Raw genomic sequence first — 24,199 nt, 5'->3', positions numbered from 1 at the left:
GTCCGTATCGGTATCGGCTAAGGCTGGTGGAAAAAAAATCGGTATCGGCATCGGCCCTAAAAAATCCGTATCGGTCTATCACTAGTTCAGTGGTTTAACTGCTTTAATTAGTAACTAGCATGTTGTTGAATGAGTCGTTCAGCCATGTATATAATCATTTTTAGAAAGGTGACTCAAATGATGCAGTCCTTTTTTGATTCATTACCAGTGGCAGACTGGCCATCTGGACTGTTGGGAGTTTTCCTGGTCGGCTGCCTTCAGATTTGGGCCAATGCAAGAGAAAGAGAGTCTAAATACTCATTGGGCTGTTGTTCTGATGACTGGCCTGGGGCAGTGAGCTGGTGGCCCAATTCAGTTTGAGCGAGGCTGTCATTATAGGTCATGATTCACCTGCTGTCACCGCAATAAGGAGTTTATTTAATGTACTTTCGTGATAGAAGTAGGTATTGATATGATGTTGACAGGACTGTGGCATTAGGTTTAGGTGTAGTGGTTCAGGCATTTTATAAAATGTTCACTTTTGTAGGAATAGGCACATTAATTTGTAGCATTTGTCCCCAGAAGGCCTAAATATCTTACCATATAGTGTAGTGGTTCAGGTTTTTTGACTAGAGTGGGGAGATTTGGAGTTCAAGGCTGACTGGTGGTGTCTTTTATGTCAATGAAGTATCTAGTCTGCAAAAACTAGTATTTATCAAGCTGATATTTTGTATATCATATATTATGTCAACGCTGAAATAATACAATTTGGATGTGTAGCACATACACACAAAGTAAGGATTTCTACAATGACAATTGTGGCATGGTGGTTGAGTAGACTGCCATACAGGTCACAGCTTTGATTCCAGCAACAGCCAAAGTCAGCGTCCTTGAGGAATACAGCAATACATTTCCCGTCTGTACTCATGGGAAGTCACTTTGGATGAGTTTGTCAGCTAAAACGGTAAACAAAACATGCTGCCATCTTTGTTCAGCAAAGCGCACTGTCAGCCCACAGCTCGCCAGCTTCATTTTAAGTTCTGGCACTCACCTTCTAAAAGTAAACGTGTTAAACTGAGGGATTAAGTCACTATGTTACTTTATACCCATCTAGTTATTTTACCGTGGTGGAACCCAAGCAAACCGTCTAACACCAAGGACACATTTAACACAGAGGAGGATGAATCACAAAGTCTGGGCTTGATCTCAGGTACTTGGAAAGATAAAGCATTTGTGTGTGTGTGTGCCAGTCCTCAAAAGTGCTCAAAGTATGTGTGTGTATTTATGAGTACACATTTGTGTATGAGTAATGTGTGGACTTTTACATGTGTCTGTAAAGGATTTCAGTGTGTTAAGCTATGTGTGTGTGTGTGTGTGCTAGAAGGGGAAAGAGTACCCTCCGTGATACTTTGAGTCAGTCACAATGCTACGCTTCCAGCAAGAACAGTAGCAGCTTAGCCACTTCTGAACCTCCCACACATCCCTCCCAACACACTGCCTGGCTACAAAGGATCTTTGTTCTCAGAGGAGACAATTCAAATCTCCAGCTCCGATTCCCACGGATTTTTCTAAATGTAGCTTTCTCTCTGTCTTTTGGCAAAAAAAAGTTATTTTTTTGTTGTAAAGCTCAACCTGGTGATTATTCAAACTAATCCCTCAAAAAGGAATCGTAGAAGAAGGAAGGAAAGCATTTTGACCAGTCAAGCAGGCAATGTGGAGAGCAACACTGTGGGAACACACACACACAGTGATAAAAAAAGACACCCTAACAGGTTTAGAGGCCTGCCTGCTGATGTGCAGTGAGGCATTTCAGCATGCAGGCATGTTCCTGGGTTTGTGTGTGTGCTTGTGGATGCAGGTGTATGTGTGTGTCGGATCAATGCGTGAAAGCGTCAGAGGGCAGAGGAAAAGACAAAAAAATCCCGAGCGAACACCGTGGCAGCAGCAGCCGGATCACCGGACTAGCAAACGTCAAAAGTCAAGAACCAGCAGAAAGATCGAGACTGCATGCAGACAAAGCTGTCATGTTCTTACCAGACGGAAGGGGAGATTCAAAGGAAGAAGAGGAAAGAAAACTTAAAAGAAAAAAAGATAGAGCACATATAGCACCCATGCCTAGGAGGTGTTAGTTGTTATGCAAAATAAATAGTGGATGCAAATAATGGGAAGTTAAAACAGAAGAAGAAAAAGAAAAACAAACCTGGGCAAACCGGCTCACACCAACTTGTAACCCTTGGAAGACTTTAGAAACCCACCAACAACCCCAACACCGCTGTGTCCACTGCAGGGCCAAAACGCTGCAACGAGGGCCTGCTCTCAGACTCATAAACCACAATTCACATTTAATTTGTGTCCGGCAGAGCTACAGTTTTCCGGTCGCGGCGCGGCCGTATAGACTCCAGTTTCAAGAGAGTGGTTTCGATCTGAAGTTATAAACATTTCGAGTTGGCCCTTGTCCTGCAATTTGGCCCTGCTGTGGGGAAAGGGTCAATCAAAAGCCTCTGCCGCGCCTTGCTGAAAGCCAACCAGCAAGGACGAAAACATGAAGAAAATCCAATGTGAAGATTGAGAGGGACAGCATCCCTGCAGCTCTCAGATCAGCCCTGATCCCAGCGTGTGTGTGTGTATGTATGTGTGTGAGTGTGACAGAGATTTATGTTTATGTTCATGCATGTGTGCAAGTGGATGTGGCCTTTATGTGCATGCAAATGTCATGTCAAGTACATATGAACGTACATCTGTGCACAGGAACTAGTGTGACTCACAGTGTGTGTGTGTGTGTGTGTGTGTGTGTGTGCGCGTGTCAGCAATCACATGCTGTCTGAGAAGATTGTCGCGTTGTGTTATCGGATGTTGTGCTCTGTCACCTGTGTGTGTTCATCATATTTCCAGGTGAATACACATGCATTTCTATTATACTATATGTCGTGTGCATCTGTAGACGCTTCCACATGTACAGCCAGTATGTGTGTGTTGTCTGCGGTTTGATTGACTCACCATTGACGATGGTGGTTATCTGGTGCCTGCTTGCCCCGTACTTGTTCTTGACCTCACAGATGAAAGTGGTGTTGACGGCGTCATCCACTTTCCTTACCATCAGCTTGTTGCCGTCCACCATCACCGTGTCTGGCAAAGAACCGGACGCCCTGGAGAGAAGGGAGCAGGAGGGAAAGGAAAAGACAGAAAGAGGGAGGGAGAGAAGCAATAAAGGGAGGTGTTGAAGAGGACATATGGTGAGATGAAAACGGGAAAAAAAAATCGAACATGGTAAGCAGGAAAAAATAAGGATAACAGATACCAGAAGAAAGAGAGAGAACAGAGGGAGGGATAAGAGAAAAGTAAGAAAAAGCAGCAAGCAAACAATACGTTTGAGATATTGAATAAAATAAGATGAAGCAAAAGAAAATCAAAAAGACAAATCGATAGAGAGGGGGAGAGGAAAATGAGAAAATAAGAAACAGAAAGATGGGACAAGATAAAGAAAGAAAAGAAACAAGAAGAACAAGAGACAGTTTGCGACTGCAGTATTCAAAGACAGCATTAATGTGAGCAAAATCACAGACAGGCGAACAGCCGTTCTGTCTCCCTGCTCAATATTCACCAAGAAAACCTCCCCACACACATACACACACACACACAACACAGCACGCCATCTGTCCATCAGGATGAGATGTTAAGAGCATTTGTGTTTATCAAAAATCACTCAGAAATTATCATTAAAGAGGAGGGATTGTTATGCACACTTCTGTTGTGATTATAGAAACAATTAGAAACGCTGTCACTATCTCCGAGGGAGGTGGAGGGAGACGGATCAACTGCACAGACAGATGGAGTGTGATTCTTACGCGGTCCAGGTGACGGTGGTGGGCGCAGGGTTGGCGTTCGCCACACAGAGGAGCACCGCGCCTGAACGGCCGACGTACCAGTTGTTGTCGTAGCCATCTATGGATACAGAAGGGGGGTCTGAAAGAGAGAAAGAGAGAGAGAGAGTTAGTAAAGGACACTGTTTTTGCAATGTAATTTTATTTCCTAACAATGAAATCAATGAAAATAAGATTCACAAAGTTGTCTGACATCATTCGGTTTGTTCTGAATCCCCAGAGCTGCCCCACAATACAGTGCATTGACATTCTGGTTCCACAAATGTTTTCAACAAAGAAACACAGGAATCACAGGGAAATGGAACAATGGCAACAATGCAGTTTTAACTATGTCAACCTTTCAGTGAGATAATGTTTTTTGTGCAGTTTTGCATGGTGGATGGCATGAAATACCACAATACCCATGAGCCTCGGTTTTCATTGCTATCAAAAATGAGTCAGAGAAGAAAATCTGAGCTGGAGCATTTTCAAAATACCTCTGCAGCCCCCGTTGCAGTTGGGAAAAATACACATGGCACCATAGTTCCCAAATGACTTTAAAATTGACCCAGAATCCAAAAGTAAATTAATCTAAGCTGCAGACTTTGTTATGTGTGTAGTGTAATCTTTAGCTTCAAACTGCTGTTAGCAGCACATGTAACAAAATTTTAAGCTTAGTGATCGGATATATCTTCTTCCTCTGTAGTGAAATTTAAGATCAGGACCTTTAGTTCAGTTCAAGTTCAAGTTCACAACCTTTATTTGTCCCTGAGGAGCAATTGATTTTGCTGCAGTAGAAATAAAAAACAACAACAGCAACAGCAACACAGGGGGAGTCATACAGATACAAAGTACAAGGTCAAGTATGCATTAGTGACAGAAGAGGGATGTTTGGAGATGGCAGGTGTTACCCATACTTCACAGAGTTGAGCAAAACATTGGCGGTGAGTATTAAAGAGAATTTATATCTGTCTGGGCTAGTGGTTGTCTGAGACAGGAACCTAAAAACGTTTTCAGACATCAACAAAGAAAATGTATTACGGAGTATGTATTAAACAACTTGCCGTCAACTCCTGCTGAAGCGGTCACCAATTTAAAGGTCTAGTGTGTAGGATTTAGTGACATTTGGCAGTCTAGTTGCAGATTTCAACTCTGTTGCTTCACCCTCCCCTTCCAAGTGGGAAGGAGAAAATACGGTGGCCGTGAAATGTGCGAAAAACACGCCCCTATCTAGTGCCAGAGTTTGGTTTATTCCTTCTGGGCTACTGTAGAGACATGGCGGTTCAACATGTCGACTCCATGGAAGGTGACCTGTAGTGTCTGCAGATAAAACGGTTCAAGGCTCAAAAGTGAACTACCTGGCTAGGACCCCAGATAGCCCCAAGTTGTGTGGTTCATTTCTGTAAACTGTGGCAGATAGCGTATGACACCGTTGGGTCACAAGCATCTTTTCATAACATGCAAGGCGCTGTGTGTGCTCTTTACTGTAAAATGGGTTTAGAGGATTGATAGTAAACAGGATGACATCCAACTGTCTTCAAGAATCTCTGCCAGTTTCAGATGTTTTATTAATCTGTGTCAGAATGTTGCACAAACAAAAACCTCAGTACAAGTCAAAAAAAAGGATGGTGTGCAAGCTCCGCTGTAGTAAAAATGTCAAAAATTTGGAAAAGAAAATCTTGCAACCTTAAAGAGCTTCCCCCTCCCCGAAATGAAGGTGCTCTTATACCAGGAGGATGACAAAATCAGTTTGTGTCACTCTGGTAAGAGTCTTAAGTTAAAGTAAGGTAAGCCAAAACGACATGTGTAGGAAGTTAAAACAGGCAGAACAGAAAAGCTTAGCCCTGTCTCCCTTCACCTTTTTCATGTAAAAATTCTAAAGCCAGGGAGAGAAAGAAAGAACTGAGAGAAACAAAGACAGGAGTGTGAGAAGAGGACAGTGTGTCAATGCAGTGAAAGACAGAAACAGCAAGTCAGAAGGACAGGAGGGCAAGTATGTGGTGTGATGTGTGTGCGTGATGTGTGTTCCTCCTAGAAAGCGTTGACCTATAAAAGCCGATGAGAGTTACACAGGAGACAGGGGACATGATCCCTCGCACCACCACTAAAGTAACACATACACAACAAGGAGCCGCAGTGTGTTAGTGTGTGCGCTCTGGTTTTCTTCTTTGTGAGGACCAATTTTGGAGCGTGAGGACATTTTTGTGGGCCTCACCTCAGTTAAGGGCTGTTAAAGTTATAGACTAGGGTTGCAAGATATAGTAAAAAGATGTGTAGGCCAGGGCATCTCTGCAGTACTACAGCACTTTATTATCGTTATTATTATTTATTATTATGCTGTGTACACATTTGACCTGATATGCAACTTGGTCATATTGCAACTTTAGTAATAATTCAATTAATTCCACAGCCCTATTAGACACTTAGGAATGACTGTCCAAGTACGAACATGTTTTGTGTCTAACAGCCCACAGCATACACAGTGACAACTTCACAGGTGAGATCCTTGTTTGCATTCAGATTGTATGGATATGTACATACTGTAAAAACATGTGCATATATGACTACACACACAAATACTGCACACACAAAGATGCTCAGTTTATTTACACACATAGTAAGATTGAGTTTGTGTACATGTTTCTTAAAAGCATGTAAAGATACTTTGACAGCTTAATGGTCAAGCAGGTACAGTATGTGAGGGGTCTAATCTATTCCTCGTTATTTCTTGCAACAGCTTCACTGGCAGTTTGTTTATATGTGTATGATGTCTGTTTGTGTGTTTGTATGCTGTCAAAAAAAATATTTATTTTAATTTGCATATTATAGAAAGAGGCTGAATACTTTCCATACTTTCCATCTTTGCAGTGCGCAGAGGCTACACAGTTAAGACAATTCTGTCAGCATCCCTAAATCTCAGTAAAGCTACTCTGAACCTTTCTAATATTTTAATCCCATGTAAATTGGAATGGAATTTAATGGATTAGGTGAAATCAATGTGTGTGTGTGCACATTTGTGTATAAAAATGTGGGTTCTTAATTTTCTATACTCTTAAGGGCCAAAAGTCCCCAAAGAAGTGCCAACAATTTGTGCAACTTACTTTTTAAGAGCTGTTCTTAAAGTTTGGGTTTAGGTTTAAGATTGGGCGTTACTGCAGTCATCCGTTTTGTCTATCCTCACATTGTATTTAATTACAGAAGCTGTTTCCCTTTGTCACAGTCTGCTTAGAAATTAACAACTAAAGAGAAACAGTCGGTGAACACAAAGAAAGACCTTGAAGGATGCTACAATTAATGAAGTGCACACGGCCCAGCTGTTGCACGGCTAATCACCAAAGAATCGCAATAACAAAAATGAAATGTAGATGGAATGCCATAATGGGGGCTAACTGCAATGCACGTATGCCAGGTCATTTGCTTAATAAAAGGTATATTAGTTACAGATTACTCTGTATTGGTTAATAGATTGGTTGACCAGGTGAACATAGGTGAAACATATCAGTGAATAAAGGTGGTTTTAAATGTTTGCTCCCTTAACAAAATTCACACAGAGGGAAGTCCCTGCAGCTGCTTGCATAATGACCTGCCCCCATAATAAATGAAAGGCTCGTACACAGACACTGAGCAACAACAGTCTTTGTTTACATTATGTTCGCAAACTTATTAGAGACTGTCACATTCTCTGCAGGACTGCTATACTATGTATACATGGGCCTTTATACAGCAATGCATTATAAAAACATTGATTTTTAAAACAAATTAACCATACGGTTTATTGTATTCCTGTGTTACACCCACAGTGTTTAAACTATGAAAATAAAATGAAAACGTGTTTTCAGATGTTACAGCTAGCAGACCAGATGTTTTTGTTATTTGGATCATTAGAGAAGTGTCTTAGGAAGTGCTTTAGAAGAGGGTGTGTGGAGAAAGCGCTGCACGATAACATATTAAAGTATTCATATTCATCATCATTGCTATCTCACAGCTTGGATATCAATGTGGGTTGATCGTTTTACATTTGGAAATCTGTGCAATGTCTACAGATGAGTTGTGAAGGCTGTGCAGGTGAGTGCCAAAGTAAAGGGCTGAAGGCTTTGGCAAGGCACTGATCTGTGTCTGAAGCTAATGGCAGCTGGCACTTTTGGATGCAGCAAAGTCTGTATCCTTAGTTGGACCCATGACACATGATCGTAAAAGTATCCCCGGGGTTACACATCATTTATCATTCATGTTAAAGAGGATATTAATAAGTGAACATAAGTATTAAAGTGTGTATGCATGTCTTCCTTACACTCCACAGAGAGCTTGACAGAGTTAACCCACGGCTGATCCTGTGTCCTCTGGTCCACCATGCAGGTCACCTCCCTGCCGTTATCTGCTGGCGTAGGAACCAGCCGATAGTCGCTACGCACTGTCACAGTGCCGTCCGGCCCGTTTGTCGTGGTGGTTGAATGGTTGCCCCCAACCGACGCCAGCCATTTGATGGTGGCTGCTGGTTTGCCATCCGCCGCCTCGCACTGGGCCACCACCACCGACTTGGAACCAGCCTGGACGGTCACAACGTTGGCTGAGTTCTTAGGCTTGGCTGGGGGCAGAGATTGAGAAAGACAAGTGAGAGATATGAACAGTCAAAGTCAGACAGGGAAAAGAGAGGTGCAGAGAAAGTGAAGAGATGATAGGAATTGAGACAGGACACAAGGGGTGAAGGGGTTGGGGGTACAGAACAAAGAAAAAGGGTAGAAAGATGAAAAAATAAAGGGTAGTGAAAGGAAAGAGACATCAAAAGTGAGGCAGAGGAGGAGAAGAGGGCGGAGGGCAGGGAGAGAGCCGTGGAGGAGGAGGTTCAATCAGTTTGTTGTGCATATATACCATGGCATCCTACTGCGGCTGTAATGAAACTCTGAGAGGGGGAGGAGGGCCCTCTGGTGTGACCCTAGGCCACTCAACATCACAGAGACAGAAAGAGAAATTACAGCAAGATCCTTAAAAAGTCTTACAGTAGCTACAATTAAAGCATTATAGAGCATTAGAATATTTAAATTAAGTTAATATGTCTCCTCGTGGTTTAATGACAGCGAGTATGCTTTTAAAATAATCTAGGACAAAGCTCCTCCCTTGCATACTTGTGAAAATCTAAGTAAAACTTTTCAGGGAAGAAAGTAAGAAAAACAGCCTTGTCTTTGGCTCAATTATAACACATTTTATATCAACCAATGGGTTTTCAGGGAGCTTCAGCATCATAGTTTTTTTTCCAGGTACAGTAGTCCCCCAACTGAACATACCGGTTACCAGTTACGAGGCTTTCACATTACAACAGTGATACTCTTTGCAAAACATTGCTTTTGTCCCATCACATTAGCTTTGTTAAATCAAACTGGACTTGTTTTATAAAGTGGCAATGTTCCATGGAAATGTCCTTCCTTTCTGAAAGAAAAAACCCAACCTCTGACAAACTATCAATCTGTAAATGTCACTGAATTCCATTACTTGGATTATTGACTTATGTCAAGTGTTGCAATTTATTTTTTTGTTATACCCACTCTTTTTAAACATGTGTTATACAACTGTACTGCAGGATGTGATTTAGTAAATTTCCCCTAAATGCCCTTCAGTCTGTATGTGTACGGAGACAGTAATGGACATATTGGAAATGAAAGATTTTACTTATCAAGAAAAGGTCAGGCAATTATTGAAAACACATTTTCTGCATTGCCTGCTGAGGCTACTGTCAGTGGAGAAATTGGTTTCTCTGTGTGTTCTTTGGCGGATTTCTTTCAACTAAGTTGGGAGTTCAGAAAGTAGTCTTTGCTCTTTGATTATAAGGGAGTGACACCAAAATGTATATTTCTGTGCATTTTTTAAATGGCTGAAAAGTTTCTGCAGTCAAACTCTACTACAATGGTTCAACGCAGCGCCATACTATACTATTCTGGACAATTATTCATGATTATGAGGTAAATATACCACAAACCAACAAAACAGACCTAAAAGTGTTAGCATTATCCTCAGCGGTGTTAAATGCTTTCTACTGAGGCCTTAAAAACACTGAAATGACTTTAATGTACCCACCGTAGGTATTAATTTCAAATTGTGATTTTTCTTTAACAAATCATGGTTATGATCACAGGAACCAATGTTTTGCGTCAAGTTCAACCTGCAAATTTGCACCATTGACCAAAAGCAAGCTGTCTTCACAGTGGTTTAAGGAAACCCACAGAAAATTGAGAAAGCTATAATAGATAACTAGCTGTCTTGCATCATCCACATTTATTAGGAATGGTTTGTTGCCAGTTACGAAACAGAAATGTGACTTCACTGTGTGAACATGTTGCCCCACAATCTGACATTAACACCCACTTCACACTGTGATTGGCAAGCTGTGTGGAGGTGAGAAGGGAGCCAGGGATTGAACTCTAGCTCTCGTATTCATTCTTGACACAACTATTTTTATCACTTTTATTTAAACAACTGAGTAAAACTATGATTGTCTTCCAGGAGAGACGGTCAGAAAATGTGCACCATTATCTCCCTATTTAAACATTATTGAATTTTAGACCACTCTATGCCGGTCAGAACAATTATAAACACTTTTGATTTCTGTTGTGATTGGACAACATGTTGTTCGAACCATTTCTTTTCATTTAAAAATACGTATGGAGTATCTCTTGTGACCAGTTCTTGAGTCTACAAAAATCTACACAGTCTTCTGAGATTCTTATGCAACAGAGGTAAGAAGGACAGGATTAACTGTATTAGCGTGAACAAAATTAGACTTTATTTTCTTATTAAGAATTAATATCTTCCTTTAGTTTCCTATCATTATTTCTTTTTGTCAGCTGTTATTTTAATTGGCTTCAAAGTTTTTTTCTTAAATCCAAATCCAGGCAGCATTAAAATATCTTAAAAGTCTAATATATTTTCTTTTACAAACCTGATGATATCCTTGGACAGCAGATGAAACAACGAGCAGGACTAAACAGAAAGCTGAGACGAAGCGAGAGGAGAGAGTTCAGACATGAAAGAGATCAGCAAAAGAGAGGAAAGGGGACAAACAGAAGACGACAGTAGAGGTGAAATAAACATAAACAGAAAGAGAGACTGATGGTGCAGAAAGGAGAAGAGAGTAAAGAAGAGTGGCAGAAAGGGTTTGGATTGATCTGCTGGCTTTGACAAGTCAGGAGTATCCATCCCTGATGTGTTTCGTGACATTGCATCCAATTGAGCCCGCTGATACTCCTCACGTCGGTCTGAGGCATTCTGAGTACAGGGTAATTAGGAGGCAAGCAGGAAGCCATGCTAACGGAGTTGAATAAACACTGCAACCCCTCCACGCCCCCGCCCCCACCCCCTCTGTGGTAGTATCAACAGGCTGAAAGCCAGAGACTGACAGGGAGAAAAATGCATTACAGTAATGTTTCCAAACACTGTTAACTGCATGAGGTATGTTTGGTTTATGAAACCAAGCACTTAGAAAGCTTAAAAGGTGAACACATCACCACATGCTTTCCTAAGTAAGTATTCAAATTGCATTTTGATGAAGAATTGTGGTTTTTATAACAGAAGGATTGCAGTTATAAACTTTTCCAAACTCCCACTCACATCTGTAGATTACAATATGGTGATATTGATTTGCACACTTGAAACAATTAGACTTTAAAGTTCTGAATTTCTATTACGGGCCATTTACTTGCACTCCTTCAGAGAGACATCTGTTGTGACACACTCGTCTCTGTAGCTGGTAGAGTCCCCTTCAGCAAGGCAAATGCTTGCCCTAAGTTGAACCTGAGACTGTCTTTCTTTTCACCTTGGCAGCATAACTAGGCATGTGACTGGAAGATTGCCAGTTCGAATCATAAACTAGTTGGAAGTATCTGCCAAGCGCGAAGATTTGTAACTGAGTGTGAAGCCGGCTGTTGCTGAATTAAGATGGCATTCACACAGGACAGCTGACATCTGTCATAGTCACAGAGTTTGTGTTGAACCAACCAGACACCCAGAAAGCAAATTAGTGAAACCCAGTACTGACCCACATTAATACTTACATTTGACTTATTCTGCCATGCAATAACAATGATGAAACCATTGCAATCTGGCTGCAAGGACACCAACTTAACCTTGATATTGTGCAGAACTGGGCCAGCCATGACCAATGTAGCCTTTTGAAGACCCAATTCTAAACTAGATTACAAGTGGTGTGTTGTACTTGGCCCAGTATCCAAATGCTGCACATTTCTCACATGTGGCTGGTTAGAGATGAGCCATTTTTGGACCAAAGCCCCCTTGCCATTGCCATAACTGACCCATTTGCATCCTTAAATCAACCAAATTTGACCTAGAACCCTATCCTATGTGGGTTGTGTTGCTGTGTACAGCTTTTAAAAACCTTTGAAGCAAACAGTATTTATGAAGTCAATTAGAACGTCAAAATCTTAGTAATGCTAGCAGCCTGGCTCTATGGATGGCAAAGTTAATGGGTTAGTCCACCACTCTGGTCCAGATTTAAAAATCTCAGCCACAAATGGATGGATTGTCATGAAATGATGTACAAACATTCATGGCCCCCAGAGGATAGGCTCTACTGACTTTGGTGATCCCCTGACGTTTCCTCTAGCACCATTAATTAAATGAATCTGTGATTGTAAGGATTCATTTGATTTAATACAATTTGTTATATTATGTTTATGTTGTTCCAGGTATTTTTTGAGGACTTTATCTGAACTGTACATTCGAATGTTTATGGATTAGTATTGTTGTACATTGTATTATAATTGTTGTTTCTTTTCAAATTAAATTATGTATGTTTGTTTTCCATGATGCTACTGTCCCCTACCTCCCCAAAAATGAACCACAATGGAAATAAGCCTTTGGGCTTTTTTTTGTGTTTTTATCCTTTTGATGATTTGTATATCTGGGATGTCTCTGACTAGAGGGACAATTTTTGATCGATAAAAAATGTAAATCAATCAACCACCATGAGGTTGACATTTCGTTGTTTTAGTGAAATATCTAGGCAACTAGTTTGGTACAAACATTCATATTTCAATGACTTTTCATCTAGCACCATCATAAGGTTGTTCATATGTACCAAATATACCTGCGATAATAATGACATTTCCTTTAGCCTCAGCTTTATTTTGTGTTTAGTACTGTAAATATAAGAATGCTAAAATGCTAAACTAAGACAATGGACATGGTAAACATTATAACCGTCACACATCAGTATGTTACCATTGTCATTGTTGTTGTCATTTTGAGCATGTTAGCATGGTAATGTTAACATCTAGCTTTCTAACTATAACCTCACAGAGCAGCTAGCATGGCTGCAGCCTTTCCTCTGAGCCTCTGAAACTGAGCCTGCAGAGCGAATACATTTGGATTCAGCAGCACTGACTAGTGGTACATATAAATGCTTCCTCCTTCTCTCCCTCTCTAAACATGGATTTATTCACTGCTGTATCCTGATGAAGGCAGCCAAGTGATGTATTTTTTTATTTTCTACTTTGCTGCATACATTAGCCAAAAATCAATAAAGCTTCTGGATCTTGTTAAATTCTTGGAATTCATGTCTCACCAGCTGCCCAGGTTTGTAAACATCTTCTCTCAGCTTGACACACTGCTGCTGAATATTTCCAGACATTGTTGGGAAAAACATCTGTTTGGCTCTCTATGTCTCCTCAACTGTTAACAATACATGAATATTCAAGGAACACAGGAATAGTTTATACTGCAATTATTCTGTTGTGTGTGTTGTTTTGACAACTCGTTATTGGCTGCTAGAAATGTTGACAAAATGCATTAATTTAAGCTTGAGACTAATTTAGCTAATTTAAGCTTGAGAGCACTAGCTAAGTGCCTAAAATATATAAAAAATAAAAAATAAATGAAATAAAGAATAATTTCCAAAGTCACTATTGTTATGCAAAAACTAAAAGCTGAAAACACATCACTTTGACTTCTAACCCCAGCTCAGAGTTGCCTCTGAACAGAGATACAAAAAGCACCTCGAGGCCTTGCATTTCAAGACTTATGCTGCTGCAACGCCTATTTCAGGGCAAATGTTAGCTCAAAGGCATTTTTCTTTTCCTTTTTTTCAAGAACAACAACAACAACAACAACAACTCAACAATATAAAGAATGATGGATGCTGTTACAATTCACCAAGGTTGTTGTTACACAGCAACATCTGTTATTGTAGTTTTGTATCTGCTGAATGACACATTTTCAGTGTATGGAGAATGGCTCTATACTTATTTTTTTCGTGACATAAAGGTCCTCCTTCATTGAGGATGTCAGTAACTCTGGAGGTCAAGATATTTCAAGTTAACTCAGATATGGATTTGGAAAAACACCAATAAATATACTGGACAAATACTGGCTCTGGTATGTTATCAGAGCTAGAACCTAAAATGCACAGAATACTGTCCTTGTAAGCCAGAAGGGATTCTATGTAACCTATATTCATCCAGGGAAGGTTTGCTTCACACATATGATTCCTTCAGAGCAAGACCCTGTTTCGAACGCTCCTCACATTTTCCACCTGGGAGCTGCCCGGTGCGACTATATTCTTACTGCTGTTGGTCACTGAGCACCTGAATTGAGCTATTGGGGTCATAAGGCTTTACTTGTAGTACAACGCCAAGATAGAAGAGAAGCTGTTGAGATAGAGGCCCTGAGGCAGAAACAAATCTCATAAGCTGAATTAAACCATAATAAAAAGCAAGTTTAACTAACTAGCTAACCAGCCCTCCATTTCACCAAACTATGTGACATCCAAGCTGCAATATGCAACATGAGATCGTTTTTTCTCGCATTAAATTTGACACATTTTATGATCCTTAATAAATGGCATACTAACGATAAATGCATGAGCCTGTAAGATAAATTAATCTACAAACTGCAAGTGAAAATCATTTGTGAAATATGACGCTGCCAAGTGTGAAGTGTGATCTGAGTTGTTTTGTTAAACCAACACCAAACACTTTTTCCTACAAGGACTTCCATTGCTATAGCATATCAACATCATCAACACCTCAAAAAGCAAGGAATTTATTTTGGCTTTTTTGTTTTGTAAATGTAATACATTATACAGTATGATGTTGTACTTGTAATTGTCGTTCATTGGGGCCCCCCAGTAGCTCACCTGGTAGAGCTCACATCCCATGTCCCTACTGCACCGGTCCGTGTTTGATTCCAGCCTGTGGGCCTTTGCTGCATGGCGTCCCCTCTCTCTCTCCCCCTTTCCTATGTACCTTCAACTATCCATTAACACTACACTCCACTCTGCCACTTATTCACACTGTTGATCTGTGGACTCCAGCCAGTGACCCTCCATTCTGCAGTCCACTCCTTAACCTTTGGACTCTCTCCGTTTCTCTCTTCAAATTCAAAACAATGAGGACAATTTTTCACTCTGGGAGCTTAAGAACACTTATAACAAGCTACTGATCTACTAGTCTCTCCCTCACATGCAAGTGTGTTTCCGTCCGGCTGGCTACACTATATCCAATATGATGCAGTATTATTGGCTAACATTCATTCTGTATGGTCCCCATACACGATGATATGATATCATTCACTGCCAAGTGAGTGATTCTTTATTCACACCCAATAAGTGGTAATAAGATTGGCTAGCGGTGGTGCTGTATCCAATAAGTTATAATACAATTGGCTGTCAGGATTATGTATTCATACTTAAATAAGTTGTGATATGATTGGGGTGCTGGTGGTTCTATATCCAATAAGATGTAATATGATTGGCTGCCAGCAGTTGTGGATTCAATAAGGTCTAATGTGACTGGCTCATATGGATTCTATATCCAATAAGGTAAAATATGACTGTCTTCCAGTGACTTTGAGATACTTAGTTCTCCAGAATTTATCCCAGAGAGCTTGGCACTGCTGTGTCTCCAGACAAAAGGCGAGTCAGTGAGCTTTCCAGCAGGTATTTCCCAGTCTACCTCTGCTTTGTGCCAGGAGCAGCAGTTTAGGAGGCTTAGCCCACATCCATCTGTGAGCCCGCCAGAATATCTCTCTGTGTATTCTCTGCATTAAAGCCAAGTTCTGCATCTCCTGTGTGCTCTATTCTCTTTGAGAGAAGCTTCCAGGGTGGATTTTGTATTGTTGTATGAAGGTTTACTTTTAAAAACTACTGGGGAAAATATTACTGGCCCAGCTTGGGGAACACAAAACAAATTGTAAAACACTTTAAATGAACCATACTGGCTACAAGAGCAGGGCTTTCTGGCACAACTCCACCTACTTCCAAGGTGCACGGAGAATGGAAAAGGTCTAAAGAGGTCAAACTCCAGCAAGAACAACTTTAATGTCAGACCAACATGTTTTGGCTTGTGGCCTTCATCAGGGTTATTCATGAACCTGACACAGGCCCTGTTCTTAACAGCACAAATGCAGCTAGACATTTGACCTTTTTGCAACAACTTCCTTACAGTATCTCCATAGTGACTTACAGGACAGTCAATATGTACTATTTTAGTGTAGCAGGCAAGGGATCTCTAGACCAACATTTTAAGCAGCAACAAATTAACTACAAAGTGTCGCCGCGCTTCTTTCAGAAATCCAGTTATCATTCAATTTCTCCTGTGATTGTTCCTGGGATCAAATAAATGCAATGTTATGAAACTGCACCCAATTTGTGCAAGAAAAAGGAAAAAAAAGGGGTCAAACATCTCTGACATCACCCTGACAAACAAAACTCATTTAAAAAAGCACCAGGCGGATTAATCTGCACAGAATATGAATTCAGTAAATGCAGTGTTTCAGTTCGAAGTGCATCATCTAAGATCATCCCTTGAGCCTGCCTTTATGATAGGAGCTCTGAATGCATGAGCTCTTTATTGTACAAGCACTGATGCTACGGGCCATATACTATAAGCACAGTAAAGGAGGATTCACATTCAAGCATAAAGCCTCCTCAGTGCTGTTAACTGCGAGAGAAAGACACCAGGCATCTGATTCCTTTGTAAGCGAGTGCAAACGGGAGGACATGTGGGTGGATGAATAACACCAGCTGTCTCCGATTACAAACAGGATGTGTCAGCTGCTAACAGCAACTAAACATCCACTCAGTTTCAAAAATCAAGACAGTGAGGTAACTTTAAGCAATTCTCCAGATTTCACATTCTGGGATGTTTTGCTAAATGTAGTGGTGCAGCCTGTTGATATGTGGGAATTAAACGGTGCAAAGAATAAAAGCTGGCAGTTGTGCATTGTTGTGCATGAGCGTGCTAAAAGAGTGCCATCCATTGAACATGCTCATGTTTTTGATGAAACTCAATTACTTAAGTTTCACTTTCATTTTTCGGTAGAGCTATTACATCGGTGCACTGCTGAAGAGAGTAGCAAAACGGTGGAAAGCAAGCTCATTAAGTGAATGATGATCACAAGAAATCATTAACAATGGATAAAACTGCAAGTCAACAGCCACAAAGACCCTCAACCCAAATCAAACACACAGCAATTTGTCTAAAAAAATTTAAAAAACGAAAGAAATGAACATAAACTATTATTATATACTTAGTTAAAAATTCTAAATTGTAAACAATGAATGTGTTTTTTGACCTCTCCCATTATTATTCTTTGTCTTACTTCTTTTTGGTAGATAATTATGATAATCAAGTTTTGGAACTTCAGTTCCATAATTTGGGGGCTTTGGGAAATATAAACAGGAGGTATAATGCAGTCATGGAGTCAGTGAGGAAGCTGTGGGCTGTGACCCCATTAGCCTTTATTTCTTTACATTTTGGCACCATTAAGTATGCCAAATTAGTTATTATCTGGTCCTGTTTGCAATGTTCCTATGGATGTACAGACAACTATCAGTGGATTACTCTGATACTGCGGAGAACTTAAAAACGGAAAGGGGTCTCAGGCAAGTTGTTGTTTTTCTATGATTTTTGTGGATTAATGGAATTTTTTTTGGCATGGATGTTGCAACCTACACTTTTTGAGGATGTCAAAAAGTGTAAGTTACACTGATTCTAAGTTATGTGTATCATGTATGTGTGTCAGGATTTGACTGGGGTATGATTCTGAGAGGTGCCATCTTTGACAAAAACTGCAGTAATCAGATGCTAAGGCTTTCAAAGTATCACAACTGCCTCTGTGAGCCGTGTCGCAGCCACGGCTGCTGCAGCAACTGCAGACTGTGCTGACAAGCAGGCCTAATCAGCAGACCAAACTACAATAACCAACTTCCTGTTGTTTTCAGAAAATTGGCATGCACTTGTCCATCTGCTTCACACAGGATTTTTGTCTCTCAGCTCTTCCTCTGTTTCCCCCCTTCAAATTTCCTTCGCCCCACTGGGGAGGCACACCTCATAGTTTGAATACCTAAATGGATGCAAGTGTGGTACAAACATGCAGTGTGAGTATGTGTTAACAACAACTGTATTTGTCAAAAGGTTGTGTGGCCTTAGTAACTCAGTCACAATAGAAGTCATAAGCTATATTCCTGAGAGAGACACATCAAGTGTATGCAACTGCTACTGGGTACATTTACAAGCACCAGAATAGTCTATGGCAATAAGGGTCCTCAAAAAGTAATTAATTCAGTCATTCAACCAAAACAGACATTTTTAAGGGTTCAAATATGTCAAGAAGGTCACATAGGAGATTGACTCTGATCATGCACTTACAAAAATAACAACACAATGGCAAGTTGTGGCAAAGGCTAATATCTGTAGAGTATCTATTAAACCACTTTCATGTTGAACCACTCACCGGGCTGATACAAGGTACAATGCAATGTTGTTTCAGCAAGTCAACCTAAATGTGATTCTACATGGAAGTTTCATCCACAACCATAATCACTTGCTGACAGGCCATCAGATTTCTAATATTCATGTTTTGATGAAGTTAACTGTTCCCTGGTCTAATTAATTACAACGTGGAGACCTGGGTTCAGGTATTTCCTCCAATACAATAATAATTATATTCAAAAAACAAAGTTCACCAATGCCAAGCTCAAACATGTTGGCTCAACCTGAGGGATGGGGTCTGAAATTAAGACTTTCAGTTTATCTAATATTGCAGAATGCCTGCTGAGAAAATCACATCAACACATTCACGTAAATGAACAGTGACTCTATATACATAAAGGCTGATACTTAACATGTAGAGCCATGTCTGAATCTGAATCTTGCTCACCCATCCTCTTTGTTTTTTTATTCTGCATCTAACCAGGATATACCTTGAGAATACTCGTCAAATACTTTAAATTGCCTCTTCTTAGGCTTTGGGTCAGACGGGAACCTCTTTCTTAGAAAGCAGTAATAAGCAGATGGTTGGGGAGGCGCTTGTCAAGGCTGATCTAGTAGAATTGCTTTGGAAAGCCTGTATGAAGCTTTGTACTCTTGCACAGAAAAGTAGAAATACAGATATACAGAAATACAGACCTTTTGGTGCTTCAACCCTTCCCAGTCCTTGTTTGATAAATAAAGCAGCTTGTGTTTCTGTTAGAGTAAGTGTATGTAATGTTACATAGACACATAACCTCCCTACTCACCAAGCATGATGAGGGTGGTCGTCCCTTGTTCGTTTCCAGAAGGGTAGGTGGCATACTCGCAGGTATAACGGCCGGCATCGGACATTCTTAGATTAGAAATCTTAATGGACGGGTTCTCTAGACTGTTGTGGAGGAAGGCAACTCGGTCCTTGAAGGACAAGTTGGGGAAACTGTGTCCGTAGATAGGGTGGTATACAGCGATGTTGTCCCTCTGACCATCAATAGGTTCCCATATCCAAGACACCTGGTAAGAACAGAGTTTGTGAAACCGTGTGTGAACCTTGCTGGTAAGCGGGTCAAATCAGTGGCCAAACTACATTAATTCAGAACACCAGCATGCTCCTGTCCCTGTGTGTGTGTGTGTGTGTGTGTGTGTAATTTCTGACATTTCTGTTTCTTTTGAAACCTGAAATAATTTTACCTATCGTGCAAAGTCTTAGTAAGGAGCAAGAATCTATTGCAAGATGACATTAAAGGTCTCTTAGAGTTGCAAACACTCTCTCAAGTATCCGGGTTGCCATTTTAAAGAACACAGTTTGACAGAGAGTTTTCTTACGTGCTTTTCTCCTTAAGATTTCTGATATGTGAAAGATATTGATATCTGTTACAGCTGTATGGGACTGTACCGCAAGGGAGAATACTGTGATGTTATACTAAATTGATTTTCCCTTCTCTTCAGTTTTCAAAGTGACAGTGTTAAATACAAACTGCTGGTAGACTAGGGAGGAGAGGGAATAAAGTTTATCAATATACATTTAGCAAACATCTATTCAATTTATGACATCTAGAGGAAAGGGAGAGAGAAAGCAGAGAGGGCCGAAGGTTGCGAAGAGGAAGATGGATTGTAACCCAGATGTCAGAGCAAATTAGTGGATGAGACTCCCTCGTTAGCTGTAGATTGTCGAGAAAATATGATAGAGGGCAATTTAGTCCGTCTGCAATTTCAGTTTTCGTATGGGAACAAATTGCCTATTGATTCCATCCACAACTCAGAGGGGGACAGATCACACCAGGATCAAATTGAACTCCTTCATAGCGTTTTGCTTTAGCCTACCTTGTGTAATTGTGTATCAGAATAGTCCAGGTGGTGTCAGAAAAGTTGTCATCTGGGGTTTGATAAAATAAATTGACTTGGAGATTTTTACGTTGTGTGTGCTTACAAATCTCCGTCGGGTAAGATCAGGTTGGAATTAAATGAGCTGTGTGTAAAAGTTAGACAGCTTAGTGTCCTAAAAAGGAACATTAGGATAGCCTGGTCTCATGTTTACGCTAAGTTATGCTCTTCCGGTTTAGGTTTGTTTCATGTATAAAATTGAGAAGGGTTACAGTCTTCTCATCACTTCTCATACCCACTACTTTTAGTCTCTATAGTGGATATCTAAGCACAGGTACTGTCTTGATTTATTTATTTGTTGTCCGTTTTTTTTTATAGTTAAAGTTCGATAGATCGTACTTTGACATTTTGACCGCCACTGCCTCCAAAGCTACTAAAAACACAATGCTGTGTTCCTTCTTCCTACCTGTGTGAGTTTGGTTTTGCCTCCTCCATCGATGAATTGGCAGCGGAGATCAACAGACTCTGTGGGATACGCCTCCACCTCCTCATCAACTCGCACTTTTTGAGCCCCGATACCTGGAGGCAGACGAAAGGGAGACAAAGAGGGAGATTATACATCATCCACAAAACCAATATTGTGTGAATAATTCAATATGTTTGTTTGTATGGAATCTAAAAGAGGAACTTGAACACACAGAGAAGATTGCGAGAGAGAGAGAGAGAGAGAGAGAGAGAGAGAGCACTCTGGTAACAATGGAGTATTAGAAGTATTTCATTATGAATCTGGTGCTATTTAAATGAAATTGCTGTGACTGATGTTTTTCCCTCCCACTTGTTTTGTTTTTGTCAGAAGAGAAGATGGACCCTCTTAATGTGCGTGTCATGGAAACAGAGAAAGACAGTGAGGAGGCATTAAAAAAGAGTCAGAGAGAGAAAACAGACAAGTTCATTTTTAAAAGAAAGAAAAAAAACCTTTGAGTAATGAGCCTTTGATAACAAGCCTCAGGCAGAATCTTAGCCAACTTCCTTCAACTAGGCCCTCGTTATTACAGTAAAGCTCGTCTACAAGGAGGCATCGCTAGGGGGCGAGCCTTTAGGAATACCACAGCAGCCCGTACCGCTTCTCTACTCTGTTTTAAATTCAGTGGAGGGCACCTGTGACTCTTTGCCTGAACATGAATAACTGTGTGGAGAGAGCAGGGCCGGTCAGCCAGGCAGGCACAAGTTCACAGAAAACAAGCTGGGAGAGCTGCCCCGTCCGTTCCGACTTAAACAGTGATGAAAGGAGGATGGCTAGAGCCAAGCACTGTCTCAACACCAGGCAGTACCTGACCTGCAGGCTGTTTCGGAATACTGAGTTTAAAATTGGATGATTGAAACGACTTTTCCTCAACATTTGTCTCTTATTCTGTGATCAACTGACTCAACTGTGTGTAGTAGTCTGCTGCTGAGGACCAAATCATGTTTTGCAAGGTTCTTTTGAACCTACACATTCTCTTTTTACCTTAAAAAATGTCACTGTGAGGATGTGATAGCCTATTTTCTTTCCAAACAAGAATCAGTGTCGCTACCGACTCTGTCAGGTTTTTACGTTCAAATACACTCCACAGGAGAGCCAGGCTTCCACTGAATTTCAGATGGATTTCACAAATAAAACTGATGTAGCAGAAAATGCATTTGAGGCTTTCAACTGAAACTGCGATTAGTTTGCATCTGAGAGCAGCAGGAAACCCTGAGCAGGACAAATTCTGCGGGATTACAAAAGCTCACCTAGATACTGTCTGGTTTTAAAGTGCTTGTATGCCTCGTCTTGTGTACCTCCTTGTGAAAAATGTGTTCATTATAAGCACTTCAGTAGCTGACATGAATTGTCCCTGCCTCTTAGAAATGGTTCTTTTTGTTTGGATTAGTTGTCAAACAGGCAGCTCTCAACCAGTGAGACAAATTCCTGCAGTTCCCTCGTTAAAAAATTTGATATGTAAAGCCAACAACATTTTCTCTATTAAATTTCTCTAAATGAATGAACTTTAATGAACTTGTAATCCTTGTAATCATGAGACAGACAAATAGAGAAAATGACTCCAACAGAAAGAGTAAGAAAAACAAAAAAAGGGAGGATCAGAGAACGGAGAACTTGTAATCCTTCGTTAATGCAATCTGCTATGCAAGTCCAGCAGCTCTGCAATGTGTTTGGCAGCTTCCATATACAACCATATGAGGCTTCAAGTGACATTAAAGAGTCTTGTTCATGCCTTGGAATCAAGTCATTTTGCAACAATGGGCTTCATCTTCAACCCTCTTGATGCTCACTTTGGTAACCTCGACATATAATAACGCTTTACTTATTTTTTTTTCTATTCTTCCTCCACTTGCTCTGCTCCTTTAACTGCTCTCTGCCTGGCACTCATGCAGTGATCTAGACCCCTGCCATAAACCCCCTGCTGACCCAGGTCTTTTCTCCTCCACCTCCCCTCGCTTTCTGCCCTCGCAGCCAGCCTCTGCGCCTGCAAAGATAAAATTCTTGCGGGGAGCCAGCCTCTCACTCTCTCTACACAAGAAAAGGGGATAAGCACTCGCTAACCGCTAGCTAGCCCCGGGTGGTTCCACTGAAAAAGCCTCTTAGCGTGTGTGGGATTGATTAGGACAATATGTTACATGCCACAGCATGGAGGTGAATGGGCGGTCTGGGGTTTAGCCTGCAAATCAGCTGTAAAACACAGTCACACTAACAAAGAGTGTAAAGTGTGTGCTGCAGGGGGTGTTGGGTTGTTTGGGATTTACAGCATGCAAGCATCCACGTGTCCGCCCATGTGTGCAGGGGTTGAATTTTGTGTGTAAAGGCATATGTATGCTGAACAGTGTGTGTGTGTGGTGTGTGTGTACACAGTGTGGTTACTGTACATCTCTCTGTGTGTGTGCATAAATCAGAGCATCCCATTGTAATGTGAGTGCATATGAGACTGACTCAGTCATTGAACCACAGTCTTTACCCTGAGGGACACAATGGGCTGTCAAACCAGTTATCCATTCCCACTGTAAAAAATGAAATGAGCACACACACACACCTACACACAGACACACAGACATGACAGAAATGCACCCATATGCAAAACATATAAATGCAGACTACTGGCTGTCAGACAAGCTTTTCCACAGCCTGAATCAACAAGAATAGCAGCAATGAACCGCAAGTTCATCTCTGTCTCTGCTATTTGCTTTTCCTCTCATCACATTCTTCTTCTTCTTTCTTTTTTCTTCTCTCATGCAAAAACACATGGATTAATTTCCCCTAATTAAACATACAACTTCCACTATACATAAAGAAACTGAAATACAAACACACATACACACTCACGCACACACCCACACACAAAGATGGTCTCACCAAAGCCATGAATCATATAAACCTTTGGGTTATTCATAGTGGTCAATGAAATCTCTTCTGTACTGTCGGGGAAAGTAATAAAAACAGAGAGAGAGAAAAAGAGACGAAGAGGGGATGATGAAAAAAGGAGGTAGTTAAAGACTAAAAGAGATAAAAGAATACTGAAAGAGAAGTGTGTGAAAGGAGCCTGAGAAATGAGAGGAAGATGAAGATGGAATAAAAATGGGGAAGGATAAATGCAACAGAATAAAATAGTAACACCAATAGAAGCTCAGGAAGAAGGTTTCAAAAAGTAAAGAGACTAAAGGAATGACTAAAGCAGAGAGGAGACTGAAGGCGATGGAGCTGCAGGGGTAGACTGGAGGAGGGAACGAAGAGGAAGGAAAAAAAACAGA

At 40.8% G+C, this 24,199-nt stretch overlaps 1 protein-coding gene across 3 annotated transcripts in view; it reads right to left on the bottom strand.

The window, feature by feature from the left end:
• pvrl2l (PVR cell adhesion molecule related 2 like) overlaps window positions 1-24,199 on the bottom strand; it is a 260,306-nt gene that overhangs the window by 131,700 nt on the left and 104,407 nt on the right. For all 3 annotated transcript variants that reach the window (XM_035681127.1, XM_035681128.1, XM_035681129.1), the window contains exons 2-6: window positions 20,883-20,995; window positions 19,363-19,606; window positions 8,131-8,424; window positions 3,825-3,942; window positions 2,977-3,125 (exon numbers count right to left, since the gene is read on the bottom strand). In XM_035681127.1, coding sequence (XP_035537020.1) covers window positions 2,977-3,125; window positions 3,825-3,942; window positions 8,131-8,424; window positions 19,363-19,606; window positions 20,883-20,995 — 918 coding nt within the window. The remainder of the gene's footprint in view (window positions 1-2,976; window positions 3,126-3,824; window positions 3,943-8,130; window positions 8,425-19,362; window positions 19,607-20,882; window positions 20,996-24,199) is intronic.

The sequence above is a fragment of the Morone saxatilis genome, unplaced genomic scaffold (assembly GCF_004916995.1).
Source record: "Morone saxatilis isolate NCDOM2014 unplaced genomic scaffold, NCSU_SB_2.0 Contig9, whole genome shotgun sequence".
In the NCBI taxonomy this organism is placed as follows: Eukaryota; Metazoa; Chordata; class Actinopteri; family Moronidae; genus Morone; species Morone saxatilis.
This window is presented reverse-complemented; position numbering and strand designations above follow the sequence as displayed.